The following is a 20,602-nucleotide window of genomic DNA, read 5'->3' as shown; positions in this document are numbered from 1 at the left end:
CTAAATGTGGAGGGAACGAATGTGTGTTTTGCTCTTCGCCATATGACTGGTGTTGTATTGCACTCAGGGATATATTACCATGTACAATTTCAGAAATTTTAGGGTAAAGATTCGCATTCTTTTACGAGTTCACAATAAATATGCAACTCTTGGCCATACGTGCGAAATTTATAATTGATCTTTTAGATTCATCAATATCCCACAACAGATTCCTTCCTTCATTTTTGGCAGGTCGATGTAGGCCTAAAGTTTTAGATACCAAAGGAACTCATATCCAGGGACTTATTATACTGTGCATTGGAACGTTGAGATTTAAAAATGATAAACTGACAAGATATTGTTTTAAATTGTAACAAGGAATACATTTACTTCCCAGTATGCAGCATAACATCACACCTACAGCAATATGTGTAGACTACATAGAAGTAAATAATTGTATAAGCATAATAATATTGACAGAAAATGAGTTAGTAAAAACTTCCACCATAACTCATACTACGCACAACAAATGAGAAGAATAAATATTTTGGTTTACTTACAATTATTAATCTTAATAATATTATCATTACTGACTCTAAAACGTACAAAAACTAGATTTAACCTGAAGTATATTAGGGTTGTACCTGAAAATAATTAATAATAATTTATAGCAACACATAGCCTATACGTTTACAAACTTTGACAATATGCCAAGTAAAACTGAGAAAGTATTCATAACCTCAAAGTCTAACAAATATTCTGAAACGAGGAGGGCAATATGCATCATTACGTTTAGGCTATATAAATGTGATGTTAACATATCATTCTCTCCAAAAAGAAATTGGGCATTAAATAGAAGGTGGTAAATAGTATGCATTGTTCACTGCATTTACAGAGGTTATCATTTGTAACATTATTATGAAATTTTTCGAAATAGGGACCAAATTTAGCATGGCTTGATAGAAATTGAATGACAGTGTAGATCGGTGTCAATAATTTACATTTAACCCGATCTCAATGCATGGGGAAGAAGAGTTGTTTGTTGGCGGTAGCGAGGTATTATTTCTTCAGTGTCCATCCCATTGCTTCACCGTGTCCCTTCCTATTTATTACCGGTATTTTATAAACGAGAAAGGATACTTGGAATAGGCACATCTAAACTAGAAGATTCTTCTCCCCTGCTCTTTTCTCGTACACATGTCTAGCACATATGGTCTAAGTGGCTTCTAATGATAGTTCTAATGCCAACTGAGATTGAGTTTAATTTAAACCTTTCATACCTGTTCTCACTTCACAATTACACATCCTTCTGAACAACGAGTAATTCAGCTTAAAAACTTAATATTTAGAGAGTAAGTTTCAATAATAATTAAATTGTTGAGTGTTCACATCATTATCATTGTAATGAACATCGAACACACAACCTACGACAGCTACGTGACTCATATTTATAAATTCTACAATATTGAAGATTGGAGATACATAAAAAGGCTGTAATTGCCAATATCGCTGAAAATTCGTTTAAATAATGTGTGTATATATATATATATATATATATATATATATATATATATACATATATATATATTTGGCTGAAAGTAAATTATCGGCAGAAAAACAGAAAAAAAAGTTCATCAGATAAAAATGAGAAAAAGACACAAAGGAAACCACAAGAATGGATGAAAACTAAGAGAAAGATGTTTAGAAACCCCATAGAGCTGTCAGATGTAAAAATGGTACAGATAACATACAGCTACAAAGTCTCCTACAACAGTGAATTTATCATTACGAAAACAGGAATCAGTCATGCTAACAAACAATACAAGAATTTAAGACTAAACCAGACTTACACCACAAAAATAGTCCTCCCGGGGAGAAATAGGGATGACCTCCTGAAATTAATAAACACTAATATAATACCAAAGTATTACGATAATTTATGCAATTTACTGTTTTGAATTTATTCTTCATAAAATAAAAATTACTTTTACAATTAAGTTGTTTTCATTTAAGGGGAGAGGATAGTAATTTTTAAAACTTTTTTCCTATTTGGTGTCAAATATTAATTTTTTGTATGTAGAGAGCTCATGGCTATAGCAACTCAACCAAATATAAATATTTTGAAAAAATTATTTGGGAGCCAGATTTGAAAAAGAAAATGTACCGAATGCAGGATTTTACTAAACTCGATATATCTAAGCCATTTTTAAAGATAAATTCAAACCGTTTGTTACAATTTATTTGTAAAAGCACGCTCTACAAACTGTCTGTAACAGAATTTTGATATTAGTTCCTAGATTTGTAAAATAAACAATTAAAATTTAATAACATTTTTTTATTTTCTTTCTTGCAAACAGAGAGACTTATTTTTAAAATGAAATCAATTAGGGAAATTCCGTTACAGAGAAAAGTTTCCTAGTAGTCTAGAGAATGTGTATTCTAAATTTCAGTCATACATCTTTAATAGTTCAAAAATTATATCGATTTTTGTCTGGCAATGTAGCAAAAAAAAAAATAAAGTTCCAGAAACGGCAATCAAAGGGGGTGTGATTTAATAATCCAGAGCGCAGGAACTTTAAAAATGGCGTCTCAACATCCAATAAGGGCACAGATACCCACAAAATGTTATACAATGTATTCCACACACATCACAGAGTATTTTAAAGAAAAATTTGGTTTTGAAAAAAAAAATGAAGTTCCGGAAACAACAAACAAAGGGCGGTGTGATTTAAAAATCCAGAGCGCAGGAAGTTTAAACATGGCGTCTCAACAACCGATAAGGACACAAATACCCACAAAATATTATACAATGTATTCTACACATATCACAGAGTATTTTAAGGAAAAAAAGTTTTTTTTGAAAATTTACTCATTTTTCACCAAAAAATACCATCCTCTTCCCTTAAAATCGTCATTCAAGGTTTGAAAAAGATAACAAAATCGTAGGCTAACAATGACAAAATTGAGTGGTATGTTATCCTTAAATGTCTCCTGAAAGGGTTAATTTACGAAATACCATGAAAGACACAATAACATATGATAGCTATATAAATGATAAATCATTTAAATCCATAGAAGTACTACTAGTGCGTAATTAAGATATGTTATATCATTTTAAACATTTGAAAAAACTTTAAATGCCTCTCCTGAACAAATTAGGTTTTTGCACTTGCGTCAATGTTTCTCCTCATGGGGGAATGCTGCACTGCCTGTCGCGAACCAGAAATACAATAATACATTATGAACGTGAATTTTCTCCCACTTGAAATGTAAAATAAATGCTGTACATCGATAATACTGGAAATGAGAAATATGTATTATACACCTTGATTGCACATCTTTTAACACTATATCACTTTGGAAAACGTATTATATGTCTTTCACGTGTTACATTTTGAGTTCTGATGATGGCCAATAGCAGGCCGAAACATGTTAACAAAGTAACATAAAATTTAATACGTGAAAGACATACAATACGTTTTCCAAATATGTATTCTTGAAGACATGTGAAATTGGGAATTGTATTGAAATTAAACTGGTGTACGTCAATTTTGCTGACTGCAAAGAACAGCTGATCTTTATTAATTTGAGGGCGCTAAATCCATAAATCATATCCATTTTTCCATCTTGCCAGGTTTTTCCTCAAATGGAAACTTCATTTATTTGCTCTGTTGCAGAGTCCTGTGAGAATGACCGCTGTTCATCGAAAATATAAAAAGAACTCAAAAATATCCTTCTATATTTGTGGCTGTTTACAACACCAAAGCAAAGAACAAATAAATCAAATTTGTTTCCAAAGGATATCATACACCACATAAAGTGTGTAATACGTGTTGAAACTCTCAGGCAGTGGACTATGGGAGAGAGAAAAGCCTCAGTTTTGGAGTTCCAACGGTGTTGTGGGAACAGAGATCACACGGAAGACTGTTACTTTTGTGTTGTTGAGATCAGGCTTTAACAAAAAGTGAAAACACTCCATTCAATATCTTAATTTACCTCAGCTACACAACAATGACATTCCCATTCCTACGTTCACCATATTTGAAAGTTTCAGTTCTAGTGAAAGAGTGGCCTATCAAAGTTGAGTTTCACGTTGATGACAAGGATATCCAGCATGAGTCTCTTCTTGAACCGAAGAAGATATTATTACTCTCACTTCATATAAAGTTACGTCTTATGAAGCAGTGTGTGAAGGTTCTAATGACAAAGACGGTGGTTGCTTCAACTATATGTGCTCTAAATGTCCTGTACTTGCACATGAGATGTTGAAAGCTGGAATTTTAGACAGATGACAAATAAGGCTTCTAATGAAAGATAAATAATTGTTGAAAATCATGAAAACCTTGGAGAGGGATGCTTGGTGTGCTTTTCTGGTGTTGTAAGAAACTTTCTTGGCAACTTCAGGGCAGACAACTATGAGGTTCTAATAGAAACTTTGTTGAGAGTGTATCAGAGTTTAGGAGTAAATATGAGTGTCAAGATGCATTTTCTGCACAGCCACATATATGTCTTTCCCTCAATCTTGGTGCTATATGTGAGGAAGACAGTGAGCATTTCCATCAAGATATACAGATTTTGGAACGAAGATATCAAAGCAGATGGAACATAATTAAGATAGCTGAATATTGCTTATGATTGCAGCGAGGCATTCCTGATTCCAGCCACTGCAGAAGTTCAAAAAAGCCAAAGTTCCTTAGTAATTGAGACACTCTTAGGTTCTGGCCACTCTGTGTACAGTATTTTGCAAATTAATTTACCCCAATCACTATTAACCTTCTTTCAAGAGAAACATAACATACATTAGCATGCAGATGAAACTCATGAAAAGAACACAATTGTTTAAATTGTATTTTGTGAAAAATTGTGATGTGATATGCAATCTGACTGCATATTTAAAATGAACATACTCTAATTATATAAAATCCACTAGAAAAAATTTTAGTATGTAGATTATTGTTATTCGTATTAAATTCGTTTGTATCATGGTATGCTGCTATAACATTGGCACACCTCATTATTAAATAAAACACAAGAGATAGAGTACCTTTGGTTTATTTAAAAATAATAAACAATTTAAGTGATTGATGCTATGGAAAGAACATCTAAGAAATTAAAATTAGAAGAGAATGATACGTCCAATTTTATTCTAATTATAAATAATTTGAAATTTTGTTGGCATTGTAGCTACAGTATGATCTACAATCTGGCAAAAAGTGAGACAGTGAAATGATTGTACTTTCCTGTGTTGCAGCTGAGTGGGACGCCAACTACTACGTGTTTGCCACGGACTACGATAACTTCATCGTGCTAGGAGGATGCCCTCAGGAGTTTAGTCCATCTCGTAAGTACTAGTTTTGCACAAGAATAGTTTGTTCTGCCACTTCAGGTTTTCACGATTGTTTGTCTTTCCACAGCCTTGTACTGGGTGGCGTTCCGTAAGCAAAGTGACTATTCTAAGGAGCAGCAAGATGCAGAAGATGCTCTTCAGACATATGATCTCTCTCTCCAAGACTTCGCCAAGACTTGCTAAAGAAGATAAATATTTATAGAGAATAAATTATTCTAACTTTACCGAAAAATTTTCCAGGGTGTTAGGGAATTATTGTCATAATGTTTGAAATGATGGGACTAATAGACGGTAAGGCCTCGTTACTACACCGTGTCCGAAAATGATTGCTCCAATTTTACAGTAGTTTATTTCTGTAACTGTTTACATTACAGCAACGCAATAAGCGGCAATGAACATGTAATCTGTCCAAGTATTGTTTGATATATTACATATTTTCTATATTTGAACCTCTGGCCACACGGCACACATCTAGATGATATTTCAACTCCTCCCACACAATGGGCTACGTCTCATCAATAAAATCATCTCTTGCGCCCCAGCTGTGATGCGTTGCCATAGGTTATTGGCAAAGAAGGAACGTAAAATTGTCCCTTACGTATCCCTACATTAAAAAAAATAGTAGATATGGGTTAGATCACAGGTCATGAGAGTACGCAAGCCATCAAGCAATCAAAGTGCAACGCTCAATCCAACTAAGGAAATTGCTCGTTGATATGCACACATGATTGGTAAAGTGAGGTGATGCACCATCTTCCTGGAAAATAAACTCGTCTTTCTCTTCCTACAGTCAAAACAGAACAATGAGCTCCTAAATTCAGGACAGAAAATGTTGTCTGAGATTTCGATAGCGCCATTTTCTAACAGTTCCTTTTTTTACAAGAATAGTCAGTGCATGGAGATGTGGTAGCTTTACACTTAATAGTAATATAGTTTCAGAAACTAATAATATTAAAACTGGAGCAATCATTCTGGGGCACGTTACATATAGAACGGTACCGGTAACGAGTAACAATTTTGATTTCTTAAATATCACTAACGAAGGATTGCTACACTGTAGGGCATTTAAATGTAACAAAATTTACAATATCTATGTAAAATGTGACCACTAACAGCGCGACGAAATGTCATAGTATAGCATAACTCTAATTTTGAGGGCTCGGAATTATGCAGATATGCAGAAGTTCTAATAATTGAGCCAAAAATGGAAATTGGTCTAACAACATATTACTGCACGAGTATTGTGAAAATGCAGTGGATGCATTGGTACTAAAAAGAACTACTATTCAGTATTTTAAGAGAAAAGCAGTACAAATATTTAAAAAGGAACATTGTATTTTAAATACTTACAATGAAAGATTAAAAGGAATTACCGAACTGCTGCACAACGGAGCAGTAACTGAGCCATCAATCGTATCTCACGCTATTCTGACAGAAAGTAGAAGATAGTGAATACGTCCTGCAATATATTGCTTAGTCTTTGGAGTAAAGAAAAGTATTGTTTATCACTCAATAAACTATTTCTAAATTTCTTGACAATAGATTCGAATAATTATTGGAGTTGTAATGTAATAGATATTGGACTGACGTAGGTATATGCTCTAGATTCTCTAGAGGCGTGCACACCTTTTCTTAGCCAAAGATAAACCATGGACATTTTTGTCTCGAATCCGATAATTGTCGTGAAAAAATTATTGATATTTCATCAAACAAATTTGACCTGTTATTTCGTTATTACTAACTACGAGTTTATAAAGCTTCGGTGGCAGCTAAGTGACTTCCGGCGAAGTAAGTCGGAGATTAACTAAGGAATTACTGCCAGCTCCCTTATAATTAGAAAACCGCAGGTAAAACCTAGCCAGGTAATCAATAGAGACGGAATTCACATTCATGTCTGAGAATAGCCCTTGGCCAAAAACAATCTTGATGGCAATATGACAGAACAACAGCACTCATCCATTTGAGTCCAAACTTTTCTTGAGATGAGTTATAACATCAAAGGTGTTGTATGCTGGCGCTCCGTCGCGCTGAAATTATATAAATTTACTAAAAGCTAGGTTAGTATTTTTCCAGGAGAGTTCTGGCACGTCGGGGTTCTGTCTGGACTGAAGTATACAACCTCCTGTCACATATTCGTGTATAATACTTGTCGACATAATTATTTAAATAAAAATGTACGCTGGTAGAAAGAAAATACTTCTGCATATGAGTTCTTCTCACTCGAAATTTTGCTACTAATTGAAATGAACACTTCAATGACATTTGCTGCATTAGTATCTCAATATATCAAGTACTTTCCTAATAAACGCTTGTAATTTGTGTCGTAAAATGGTATATGGTGTGTAATCTTAAATTGATATGAGCAATAACAATGTTGACATTGAACTCAATTAAAATACATGAAACGTTTGTTATCTGAATTTAGTCCCATTACACATTTTAAGTCTAATTTAAGGATAGTAGTACCAGTAAGTGAACATTCACATGGATATGATCAATGTCGATGCCGAGAATGTATCCAATTAAAATGCATCAAACTTTTAATGACTTATTTTATTTCCATAATGTTATAGGCCTACATATTTTTAATCCAATAATGTATTCAATGAACTTTCACATTCATATGACCTATGTTGATGATAAGAATGCACCTAATTAAAATATTAAACCATTATTCACTCATTTTAGTCGCACAATGTATGCCTACCTATTGAGTTTTGTTTGAAAAGAGTATTAAATAAACTTTCACGTAGTGATCAACTTTCTTTTATGAACAAAGAATCCTGTTCCTAATTGGTGATTATTGTTTCCTTCCCCATAATACAACAAGTAATCTCCTATTTGTGATATGCCATTTCCATCTAACCTAACCTCTTGTACTCCCACGAAATCTATTCTATATCTAGCTAGTTCTTTAGCTACTAATGTTACCCCTTCTGTTCTATAAAGACTAGTTACGTTCCAAGTACCAAATCTCAAAACCTTATTCCTTTGCTGTGGTCGTGCCAGAGAATCAGTCCTATTCCGAGGCTTATTGTAGGGATTCGTAACAAGCTGTTTTTTTTTTTTACGGTGATGGGTTGTTAGCCCTTCGCCCAACCTCCAAGCTGGAGGACCACCCCTTATCGGCTGTCCACGACTGCTTATCATATTTAGTACTTAAGGGTAGATGGTGCGACATCATAGTTATAAATGCTCACACCCCTACAGAAGAGAAAGACGACCATATAAAGGATAGCTTCTATAAGGAATTGGAACATGCTTTTGATCAGTTACCTAGATATCACATGAAAATTTTATTGGGGGATTTCAACGCTAAAGTAGGACAGGAGGATATTTTTAGACCAACTATTGGAAAAGAGAGCCTACACGTAACCAGTAGTGACAATGGAGTTAGATTAGTCAACTTTGCCACATCGAAAAATTTAATTGTCAAAAGTACAACATTCCCCCATAAGGATATACATAAATATACTTGGACTTCTCCAGATGGATTAACACACAACCAAATAGATCACATCTTGATAGATAAACGGAAACATACTAGTATAATAGACATTCGAACTTTCAGGGGTGCAGACTGTAATTCTGACCATTATTTGGTAATTGGAGAATTAAGGGAAAGACTATCAGTAGCCAAGCGAGTAGAGCAACAAGTTAATATTACTAAATTCAATATTTTGAAATTAAAGGAAGAGGAAACTAAGCAAAATTATCAGGTCGAAATTTCGAATAGGTTTGCCACTTTAGAAAGTTCCGACGAAGTTGAGAAAGAATTAGATGTTAACAGCGTGTGGGAAAATATCAGAGATAGTATCAAAATTGCAGCTGAGCAGAGCATAGGTTATTATGAAACTAAGAAAAAGAAACCGTGGTTTGATGAAGATTGTTCCATTGCAGCAGAAGGAAGGAAACAGGCAAAATTGAAATTCTTACAGGATCCAGTTGAGAAGAGAGATAATTATTTCAATGAAAGACGGGAAGCAAGTCGTACACTTAGGAATAAAAAGAGAGGTTACTTGAAGAAAAAACTGAATGAGGTAGAAACAAATAGTAAGAATAAAAACATTCGAGATTTATATAAGGGTATAAAGGAATTTAAGAACGGATATCAGCCAAGGGTAAACGTGATCAAGGATGAGAATGGTGACTTGCTTGCAGACTCTCCATCAGTCCTAAACAGATGGAAAAACTGTTTTGCGTAACTACTAAATGTACATAGGCCAGATAGAAATGATCGGGACGAAATTGAAATTCAAACTGCTGAGCCATTTATACCCGAACCCATGCTTTCAGAAGTCGAAATTGCGATAGAAAATCTGAAAAAGTACAAGTCTCCAGGTATCGATCAAATTCCAGCAGAATTAATACAAGAGGGTGGAAGTGCATTATATAGCGAAATTTATAAACTTGTACTTGCTATTTGGGAAAGGGAAATTGTACCAGAACAATGGAAGGAGTCCATAATTGTACCTAATCTTAAGAAGGGGAACAAAACCACCTGTGGTAACTTTCGAGGAATATAACTTTTGTTGCCGTCGTACAAAATTTTGTCCAATAATCTTTTGAGAAGATTAGCTCAGTACGTAGATGAAATTATTGGGGATCATCAGTGCGGTTTTAGGCGTAATAGATCGACTATTGATCAGATTTTTTGTATTCGACAGATAATGGAGAAAAAATGGGAGTATAAGGGTACGGTACATCAGTTGTTCATAGATTTCAGAAAGGCATATGACTCGGTTAAGAGGGAGGTATTATATGATATTCTTATTGAATTTGGTATTCCCAAGAAACTAGTTCGATTAATTAAAATGTGTCTCAGTGAAACATACAGCAGAGTCCGTATAGGTCAGTTTCCATCTGATGCTTTTCCAATTCACTGCGGGCTAAAGCAGGGAGATGCACTATCACCTTTACTTTTTAACTTCGCTTTAGAATATGCCATTGGGAAAGTTCAGGATAACAGGCAGGGTTTCGAATTGAACGGGTTACATCAGCTTCTTGTCTATGCGGATGACGTGAATATGTTAGGAGAAAATCCACAAACGATCAGGGAAAACACGGGAATTTTACTGGAAGCAAGTAAAGCGATCGGTTTGGAAGTAAATCCCGAAAAGACAAAGTATATGATTATGTCTCGTGACCAGAATATTGTACGAAATGGAAATATAAAAATTGGAGATTTATCCTTCGAAGAGTGGAACAATTCAAATATCTTGCAGCAAAAGTAACAAATATAAATGACACTCGGGAGGAAATTAAACTCAGAATAAATATGGGAAATGCGTGTTATTATTCGGTTGAGAAGCTTTTATCATCTAATCTGCTGTCAAAAAATCTGAAAGTTAGAATTTATAAAACAGTTATATTACCGGTTGTTCTGTATGGTTGTGAAACTTGGACTCTCACTCTGAGAGAGGAACATAGGTTAAGGGTGTTTGAGAATAAGGTGCTTAGGAAAATATTTGGGGCTAAGCGGGATGAAGTTACAGGAGAATGGAGAAAGTTACACAACGCAGAACTGCACGCATTGTATTCTTCACCTGACATAATTAGGAACATTAAATCCAGACGTTTGAGATGGGCAGGGCATGTAGCACGTATGGGCGAATCCAGAAATGCATATAGAGTGTTAGTTGGGAGACCGGAGGGGAAAAAGACCTTTGGGGAGGCCGAGACGTAGATGGGAGGATAATATTAAAATGGATTTGAGGGAGGTGGGATATGATGATAGAGACAGGATTAATCTTGCACAGGATAGGGCCCGATGGCGGGCTTATGTGAGGGCGGCAATGAACCTTCGGGTTCCTTAAAAGCCATTTGTAAGTAAGTAAGTAAGTGATCAACTTTACATTCTCTGAAACCATTTATTTATGTGAATCAGGATTCTCTGCTAATGCAGGTACACTGACGTTCAAAGGTATCTGACCCTGCTAATCGATTGCGATTCATAATTTGTTGGTGTAAGTGTGGCTTATTACGTTATTACTTCTATTGATGGCGAAGATAATAGCCAGTGTTGCCAATTGTACATAAATATATCCCATTCTACTGATTGTAAAACAACAATGAGTTCAGCTGGAAACCGATGTTATTTTGAATTATGAGAATAATTTATGCTTAATCTACATAATCATTTTCCCTGACACTTTTTACCAGTGTAGTGAGAGTACAATATAATAAGTAAATCAAACTCAGAAACAGTTTTATTTCTAGTATGAAAGATACAAATCCAATAACAACAAACCGTTGCCAAGGAGAGCTATAATTTTCATGGCCCACTCTGTTGTGTAATGAACACAGACGTAGGCCAGTCGCGAATGCAGAATTCAGAGCCCTACATGTACTCCCCTCCCAGTGATGTTGAGTCACGAAACTGTTCTTGCACCAGGATACGTTTTGAATGGTGGAGGATTTGAAGGACTTGATCGTTGATGATCGGAGGACTTGTTACTATCATCTTCAGAGAAAACCTAATAGAAAGATGGCTTAAGTCTTTCTGTGGAAATGGTTTTAGGCCTCCCGTGAATATCGACCTCGAACACATAGGGGGAAGTCTTGCAGTACCGACCGCTGAAGGTTTTTGGGTTATAAATAAAAGAAGTTAACTCTTTGACACACTCTTTTGATATAATGTAAATACATTATATTATTGAGCTCATTTATAATTACAAAAAAATTCAGAAATTAATATTAATACAAAACATAAACAAATTAAATATCCATAAAATCGATACAATCAGAAAATTGGCATGCAGTACCGGTCACATATTACTTTTGACAAATAATCACATTCATACGTGTCAGATGTTTCAGGAATGCTGGCACAGGCTTCGGGAGCCCACATTTGACATGAAGAACTTTGATCCAATCTTCGTCATGACATTCCCCGCAAAACTGCATGTAGTTTACTCCTTTTCGTCACTTTTCTTAGTTGTCTTTCTTGAGTTTTTTGGGAAGAATTATCCTGATAGGGGGCGTTTCCCACGCTCCAGGCTCTTGACTCCTCTCCTCAACTTTTCATTATTTTTTCCTTCTAGATATGTCTTGTAAGGACTGGATGTCAAAATCTCAATATATATATATTTTTTTTTCAGATTTTCGGAGTCGACTAAATTCTCGCTTCTTACTGGCATCCGGAATTGGGCTGAGCTCCTCAATTGCTTCCTTAATCAAAAGTGGTATCACTAGGCCTATCAGAATACTGAGGATGCGCAGTGCGTCATTACTCGCACGTGGAATACTGAGCATGTGCTGTGCATTATTACTCGAACTTGGAATACTGAGCAGGCGCTGTGCATTATTACTCGAACTTGTAATACTGAGCATGCGCAGTGCGTTATTACTCGAACTTGGAATACTGAGCATGCACAGTGCGTTATTACTCGAACTTTGAATACTGAGCATGTGCAGTGCAATATAATTAATTGAAATAAAAAACGCACGCTTCATTACGAAATTCTTGCTCATTCATTTATGCACATTTCAATAATTTTCAGTTGGATCGCACGCATATTTTGATGCGTTGAAATTATAGATTATGTTTACTCTATCAGTACTTTATTTCTATATTCGCAATTACGCATTATAATTAAGCATTATGTTAAATATAACATGTAAATATAATTTGTCTACACTTAAATTATATTTATTCGTTTCATACAGAGCCCCAATCTGGAGGCTGATTAGTTCAATATGCTAGTAGGGCTATACTAGCGCTGTGGTAGTTCCCTTCGAAATCATACACCTTACATATACGAATTACTTTGATTATTTTAGGATTTTATTATGCATTGCGTATAGCATCAAATATATCTCCACAAAAAATAAATGCAACGCTTTTCACTTCAGAAAATACCGAAACTATACGTCAGCGCTGGTTTCCGTTATAGTCAGCGATGTATGCAATGGAAGGGAGAAGGAAAACTGGTTACCCTACCACATTATATCTTGGCTTAGTTGCTTTATGAGTGATACCATATAGGTCTTCGGACACTTAACTAAACAACAGCTGTACTGCAAAAAGGCAACTTCTAAACAACTAGATGTACAAAGTTATGTTACCATTTCGAATGTGAAAGCACAATTATTTAAATTGCAGACCACTGCATTAATATATGTATAAATATATTGTTGAAGAGAATGATAGCAAGCATTTCCGTTAAGAAATCTCACATAAACTAGTTATAGACAGACAAAACATTTCCCAAAAAAAGATCATGAATCCTAAATATATTTAGTTTCAATTAAGAAGTAGTTATATATAAAATAACTCTTTCTGTCTAAATTTGATTTTCTCCAATGCCCTGCCATTCCATAGTTACGATATAATGCCATATAGAAATTATAGGTTATGTTTACTGTATTTACCTTATATTCCTATATTCACAGTAATACATAAATTATAATTAAACATAACGTCAAATATTATATCCCCGCACGTTCCATTTATATTTTCATTTTTTATTTATTTATTTATTTATTTATTACGATTCTGGGTTGTACTGAATTGTATTTATCGAGTATCTACGAGAAGTAATATAACCGTATACACACTTCATAGGGGGGACGGTGATGAATTTTCTACCTACAAGTAAGGAAGGTAATCGTGTTCTGAAGTTTATCTTAATATATTCTTCTTTATTAAATCTCAAAATAGCTTTCGTTCTCAACTTAAAATTTTGACGCAAATGGGTTATGTTAACATGGTAAATTCTCATCACATAAAAGTAACACAGCTTTATCATTATTCCTGCAATATATTATGCAACAAATGAATGGAACTGATGCATACATTTCATTGACTAAGAATTTAATTGTATTATTTATTTGTTCCTTACTATACTGGTTTGTACCAAATACTCTCCAATGATAATACTGGAAAGTTCACGGTAAAAGTGGCGAATGACTGACCAGTGCCATCTAGCGGCAGGGATTGTAGACAGCGAAGATGACGTGACGATTATCGCGATGAACTATATCAGTTAATTTCTTCCTCAACAAACATGTGATGTCGTAAGGAGTATTCTCATTATAGGCGCACACAAAGTCAGTTAAATGTGGAATTGTTTCTTTTAGAAACTACGCTCAGCAAAAGCTGCTAGATCTTTCATCAGATTTCCAAAAGATAGAGATAGGGAGTAGTCATGTAAATACCAGCAGATTGTTACTTTTCTATTGCAAGATCATTATTATTATTATTGTTATTATTATTATTATTATTATTATTATTATTATTATTATTATTATTATTATTATTATTATTATTATTATTACTGCTTCTACTACTACAGTTACCGGTATTTGCTTTTGTCCTTTAGGTATGCCATGCCCATATAGATAAATAAACGCAAAGGATACGGCCTGAAGTCCTATATGTTAGTTAGTGAGGTTTAATAGGGCGCGTCAGCTACTATCGCTATTTGCGGCCTTATCTAAAATTCTTTAAAAAACAAAACACAAGCAACATCATAAGCAAAATGCTAACACTAATTAAAAACATTGTCAACTGTTCTAAACGAAACGTTTAGATTAGATCGACAGAATATTTGTGCAAAAAATCACAGAATACATTCAGACCACTTTAGATTGTGGGACTTCAATAACTAATACTTTGGAACATCAGGGGTAAGTAAAAATAAAGTGTAATAAATTGGAAAATTATACTGAAGTTTCAAATCAGTCGTAGGACTGTTAATTTTTAATATTTTGTTTTTAATAACAGACAGAAGGTAACAATTATTCCTTCACTAAATTTAACACTCATTTTCCCGAAAATATGGGTCAAAATCAAAACACAATGAAAAACCCGCGAAGGTCCCAGAGAAACGTATTAGATTTTGCATGGAGGAGACTGTGAGTTCTCTGATATCAGACAAAAACGACGGACAATACTTCTCTACCATGTAATTAGATAATACATTAGCAATTACATAATGTTCTCTATGCTAACTGAATCTGTTATCAAACTGCATAAATCTACTTTACTTTCTTCATACAAAGTACAATTTCTTTATAGTTTCTCCGTAATCAAAAAATGAAATTCTTGACATTTTTTTTTTAAACAGTGTGCGTTAGGATGCGTAACGTAAAATTGTGAATTGTTGATTTTGTGAAGAAAGTGGACTCATGTTTTTTTTCATAATAAGTGATTCAGATAATTATTCGGACAAAATAATTTGCCTAGCCATTAATATTTCATTAAATAAAGTTCATTTTTTGCGATGCAAGAATTCCTAAAAGATGAAAAATTTCTCAAGTATAAATGACAGCTCCGAACACAGCAAATTCAAACGCCGATTTAATTAAAATTGTTTAAGATGGTGAATTCATTAGCCCCAAGTGCGCTTGAAAAGAAGGAAATGTGGAGGCGGCATTCCAGTTACGACAAAAAGTTTGCCGCAACATTCCATTATTGCTCACCTCAAGGCTAAAGATTTCAAGAAGAAAATTATGTTTATCAACAGAGCTCTCCAAAATTGACTTCATGAATTTGGTATAGGCCCCGGTATGAATCCCACCATTTTACAATTCATTATTAAAAATAAAATCGGATATTCTATCATTGAATGAAAGGTTCTAACTATTATTGTTGTAGATGAAATGCCTTTGAAGGAAAATATAACTTATAAAGCTAAAGCAAATGCTTCGAAGGATTCATTGAATTAGGTATAAATAGACCTAATCAACAAACTTCAACCAACGTAAAAATTTTAGAAGTACCACTTGCAATGGTTTTCATTATTCGAGGAATGTGCAAATATTTAAAGCAAACCATAGGTTCTTTTCTATCGAAAGGTACAATGCCTGCAAAGAGTTTAAAATCACATCTGCTTGATGTAATAAATAACATACAAGATACATGCTTTATCCCTAAAGCAGCAACTGTGCCAGTATCTTCACTGACAAATATTTCAGTGGACTAATAAATTGTTACATAAAAAATAAAATGGTTAACCATTGGCTAAGAAACGAAATAGGCGAAGTATGAAAGCTTCTAAAGATATGCACAACTAAATCATAATTTACATTTGAAAATTCTAGAATTGTGTCATTTCATTTCTATTCCAATACTTTGTAACTTCTTATTAATTAAAAATGTTGTGAACATTGTGACTCTAAATAATACTATTGCTTTACAATTTCTTATTGACATCAAATGCACACCACACCTCTCCACTTTTCCTCATGTAACCCAGCACGCCGCAAGGAGTGTATCAACAATCCCAGCCGCTAGATAGCAGCACAGTCACTTTTCGCCGCCGCTTGCAATGCTAAACAAGGAAGCTTTCCAGTATTATTGTTAGAGAGTATTTGGTTGTACTGAATTGTATTTATCTAACCAACCAGAGGAAGTAACACACAACCGTAGTACACTAATTTCATAGGGGGGAATGAGGTAAATTTTTTACCTATAAGTAAGGAAAATAGATGTATTAATTAAAATTACAAAATAAATAATTCTCCTTCATTAAAACTCAAAATAGCTTCCATTCCAATCTTAAAATGTTGATGAAAACAGGCAGGGGCGGACGCAGGATTTTTTTTTCGGGGAGGGTTTTGAGGAGATAGTAAAAATGGAATAATGAGAAATAAGTTTATATACTCACAATTTGTTTCCGAGTCACAAACATTTACAAGTTGGCCTGAGTAGCGTAGTCGGTATAGCCTTCTGTGCTCGAAGTTGCGGGTTCTATCCCAGCACAGTTCGATGGCATTTAAGTGTGCTTAAATGTGACAGGCCTCATATCGGTAAATTTATTAGCATGTAAAAGAAGTATTGCGGGACACTGATATAACCTCGACAATTGCGAGCATTGTTAAATAAACCACAATTTTTAAATTTTAATATTTACAATGACTGAATACAAAAACAATGACGGAGTGATATTTACAGAAGAAGGTGACAAGACTTCTTAGACATTTCATCCAGTACTTCACAAGCTTTTATTTCTACATTTTTATGTATCAACATCAAGACCAGTCCATTTAATCTGTCTGCTCCTCAAGTAAGTCTTCAAATACCGCAATGTTGAGAACGACCGTTCTGATGTTGTTGTAGTTACAGGCAACGTGCAGAAAAGTTTTAGCGCCTTGTGAGTGCAGGGAAAAATAATTTCATTGCACCTGTTCAAAGATGATATAAAATCAGTAGGCATTAGGTGAAGATTTTTCTGATCAAGGAAATTTCTTTTCCATACCTTCAATTAATTGAAGAAGGACTCTGGTGATGTATCAACATCATTGGGCCACTGATTTACTACAGCCTGAACAGTAGTTTCTAAATCTTCATCTGATGCTCGCACTATGCTTTTAGGCAGCAAAGTTTGTATGGACTTCAGGATTCCCTTATGATTTAAAAACCTGTCCTTGAGCTGACTAATGATATAGTCTAAGAAGGGAAGGAGAATTGAAAGCCTAAAATACTCTTCAGGACTCTTTGTCTTGAAGTTAGAATGCTGTGTTTGTCTCCCTGCAGTTCTTGGAATTTCCAGAGTAATTCCAGTAAGTTCAGCAATACTTTTTGGCTCTAGGTTCACTGGCTGAAAATTTAAACGAAAATCTTCCAGTTATCTTTTCAGATTCTTACATAGGTCAATGCATGTCTTAAGGTCCATCTGTTCTAACTGTAATAGACTGGCTAAGCCATGTGACAGGCTAAAAACATGGCTAGCTACATTCATAGATACCAAAAATGTTGGTTTCTGTATGGCTTATATTACGATGTACCGAAGTACATATGATAATATTTCAGTGCAGAAATTCTGCGTCATCATATGATGATGGAAGAGTGGAACAGAGAAAAATTGTCTCCGGCACCGGGATTTGAACCCGGGCTTTCAGCTCTACGTGCTGACACTAAGCCACACCGGATTCCCATCCCGATGTCTGATCGAATCTTCTCAGTTTAAGTTCCAACTCTTGGGTTACCTCTAGTGGCCTACCCTCATGCACTGCGTCCTAGATATGTATGACAATGGCACAATGTCCATACATGCATATCATGATATGCGAAAAATAATCACTTTGTGATTTAAGATGGTGCTTATTCCGTCGGATCCTGACCACTTAGTCACTCATAACGAGTTATAATATTAGTCCTCTCGCATTGGATCTCTTGTAGTAAGTGTCAGAGAACAGTGCTACTCTCCAGTGGGCAGCGGAACACAGTTGCGAAGCAGAGGCAAGAAAAATCCCAGATATAGGGATTTCTTTCAATGCAGAGATAGATTTATTTAACATTTTAGCAAAGAGAATTTACGTGGAAAACCCTCTAATTCCTATGTACATTTACGAATTAAAATCAATATTATTTCTGTTTCTTGTTTCGTATTTTTTTTTTAATTTCGGGAGGGGATATATCCCCTTAATCCCCCCCCCACCTTGCGTCCTCCCCCGAAAACAGGTTAAGTTAACATGTAAAATTCCATTCACATTAAAATAATACAGTTTGTAAATATTTCTGCAACATATTATGGAATAGGAAGTGAGCGCATATTATGCACACATTACACTGAATTAAATTGAGCACCGACACACAATTTAGTAATATATTTCACTGAGCTCCGTATACTCAAATATAAAGACCGAATCTTCGAGTGACGTCACACAACCTTGGTCTAGATCGAGAAGACATTGACTGAGCTTACGCAGTGCGATATAACTCCTTGATAGAATACTGAGCATGTGCAGAGATAGAGATAGAGATAGAGATAGAGAGAGAGACTCGTACTGGGAACACTGAGCATGCGCAGTGTGTCATAACAGAAACTCCGGAATACTGAGCATGGGCATTATGCCAACTTAAACTTGGAATACTGAGCATGCGCAGTGCGTTATATCTCGAACTTGGAATACCGACCATGCGCAGTGAGTAATGACTCGAACTTAGAATACTGAGCATGGTCATTATGCAAAACTGAAACTTGAAATACTGAGAATGCGCAGTGCGTTATAACTCTAACTTAAAATACTGAGCATGCGCAGTGCGTTGTAACTCGAACTTGGAATAATTAGCATGCGCAGTACGTTATAACTCGAACTTGGAATACTGTGCATGCGCAGTACGTTATAACTCGAACTTGGAATACTGTGCATGCTTAGTGCGTTACAACTCGAACTTGGAATACTGAGCATGCGCAGTGCGTTATAACTCGAACTTGGAATACTGAGCATGCGCAGTGCGTTATAACTCGAACTTGGAATAATGTGCATGCGCTGTGCGTTATAATTCGAACTTGAAATACTGAGCATGCCCAGTGCGTTATGACTCGAACTTGGAATAATGAGCATGCGCAGTACGTTATAACTCGAACTTGGAATACTGTGCATGCGCAGTGCGTTATGACTCGAACTTGGAATAATGAGCATGCGCAGTACGTTATAACTCAAACTTGGAATACTCTGCATGCGCATTGCGTTATGACTCGAACTTGGAATACTGTGCATGCGCAGTGCGTTAATACTCAAACTTGGAATGCTGAGCATGCGCAGTGAGTTATGACTCGAACTTGAAATAGTGAGCATGCGGAGTGCGTTGTAACTCGAACTTGGAATGAGCATGCGCAGTGCGTTATGACTCGAACTTGGAATACTAAGCATGCGCAGTGCATTATAACTCGAACTTGGAATACTGAGCATGCGCAGTGCGTCATAACTCGAACTTGGAATACTGAGCATGCGCAGTGCGTTATAAGTCGAACTTGGAATACTGAGCATGCGCAGTGCGTTATAAGTCGAACTTATAATACTGAGCATGCGCAGTGCGTTATAACGTGAACTTGGAATACTGAGCATGCGCAGTGCGTCATAACTCGAACTTTGAATACTGAGCAAGCGCAGTGCGTTATAAGTCGAACTTATAATACTGAGCATGCGCAGTGCGTTATAACTTGAACTTGGAATACAGAGCATGGGCAGTGCGTTATGACTCGAACTTGGAAAACTGAGCATGCGCAGTGCGTTATAATTAATTCAAATCAAGCACGCACGCTTCATTACGGTATTCTTGCACATTCATTTATTGCACGTTTCAATAATTTTCAGTTGGATCGCACGCATTTTTTTATGTGTTGAAATTATAGGTTAGTTTACTCTATCGGTACTTCCTTTATTTCTATATTCGTAATAAGGCATTATAATTAAGCATAATGCTGCGTAAAACTTGTAAATACAATTTGTCTATACTTAAATTTCATTTATTCATTTCATACGGTACTCCAATCTGAAGTCTGATTAGTTCAATATGTTACTAGGCCAAACTAGCGCTGAGGT

General features: G+C 35.2%; 2 protein-coding genes across 5 annotated transcripts in view; one reads left to right on the top strand and one right to left on the bottom strand.

Moving 5' to 3' along the window:
• LOC138710262 (lazarillo protein-like) overlaps positions 1 to 8,086 on the top strand; it is a 32,376-nt gene extending 24,290 nt beyond the window's left edge. The window contains exons 5-6 of the mRNA XM_069840985.1: positions 5,231 to 5,320; positions 5,394 to 8,086. Coding sequence (XP_069697086.1) covers positions 5,231 to 5,320; positions 5,394 to 5,509 — 206 coding nt within the window. The 3' untranslated portion in view covers positions 5,510 to 8,086. The remainder of the gene's footprint in view (positions 1 to 5,230; positions 5,321 to 5,393) is intronic.
• Positions 1 to 20,602, bottom strand: part of LOC138710256 (zinc finger protein 391-like) — an 89,239-nt gene that overhangs the window by 21,905 nt on the left and 46,732 nt on the right. The window contains exon 6 of one of the 4 annotated variants that reach the window (XM_069840971.1): positions 1,830 to 1,871. The exons of the other annotated variants lie outside the window; for them this stretch is intronic. Coding sequence (XP_069697072.1) covers positions 1,830 to 1,871 — 42 coding nt within the window. The remainder of the gene's footprint in view (positions 1 to 1,829; positions 1,872 to 20,602) is intronic. 4 annotated transcript variants of the gene reach the window in all.

This window comes from Periplaneta americana, chromosome 12 (assembly GCF_040183065.1).
Source record: "Periplaneta americana isolate PAMFEO1 chromosome 12, P.americana_PAMFEO1_priV1, whole genome shotgun sequence".
NCBI lineage: Eukaryota > Metazoa > Arthropoda > Insecta > Blattodea > Blattidae > Periplaneta > Periplaneta americana.
Note: the sequence above shows the minus strand (reverse complement) of the source record. Positions and strands in the feature narration are given on the sequence as shown.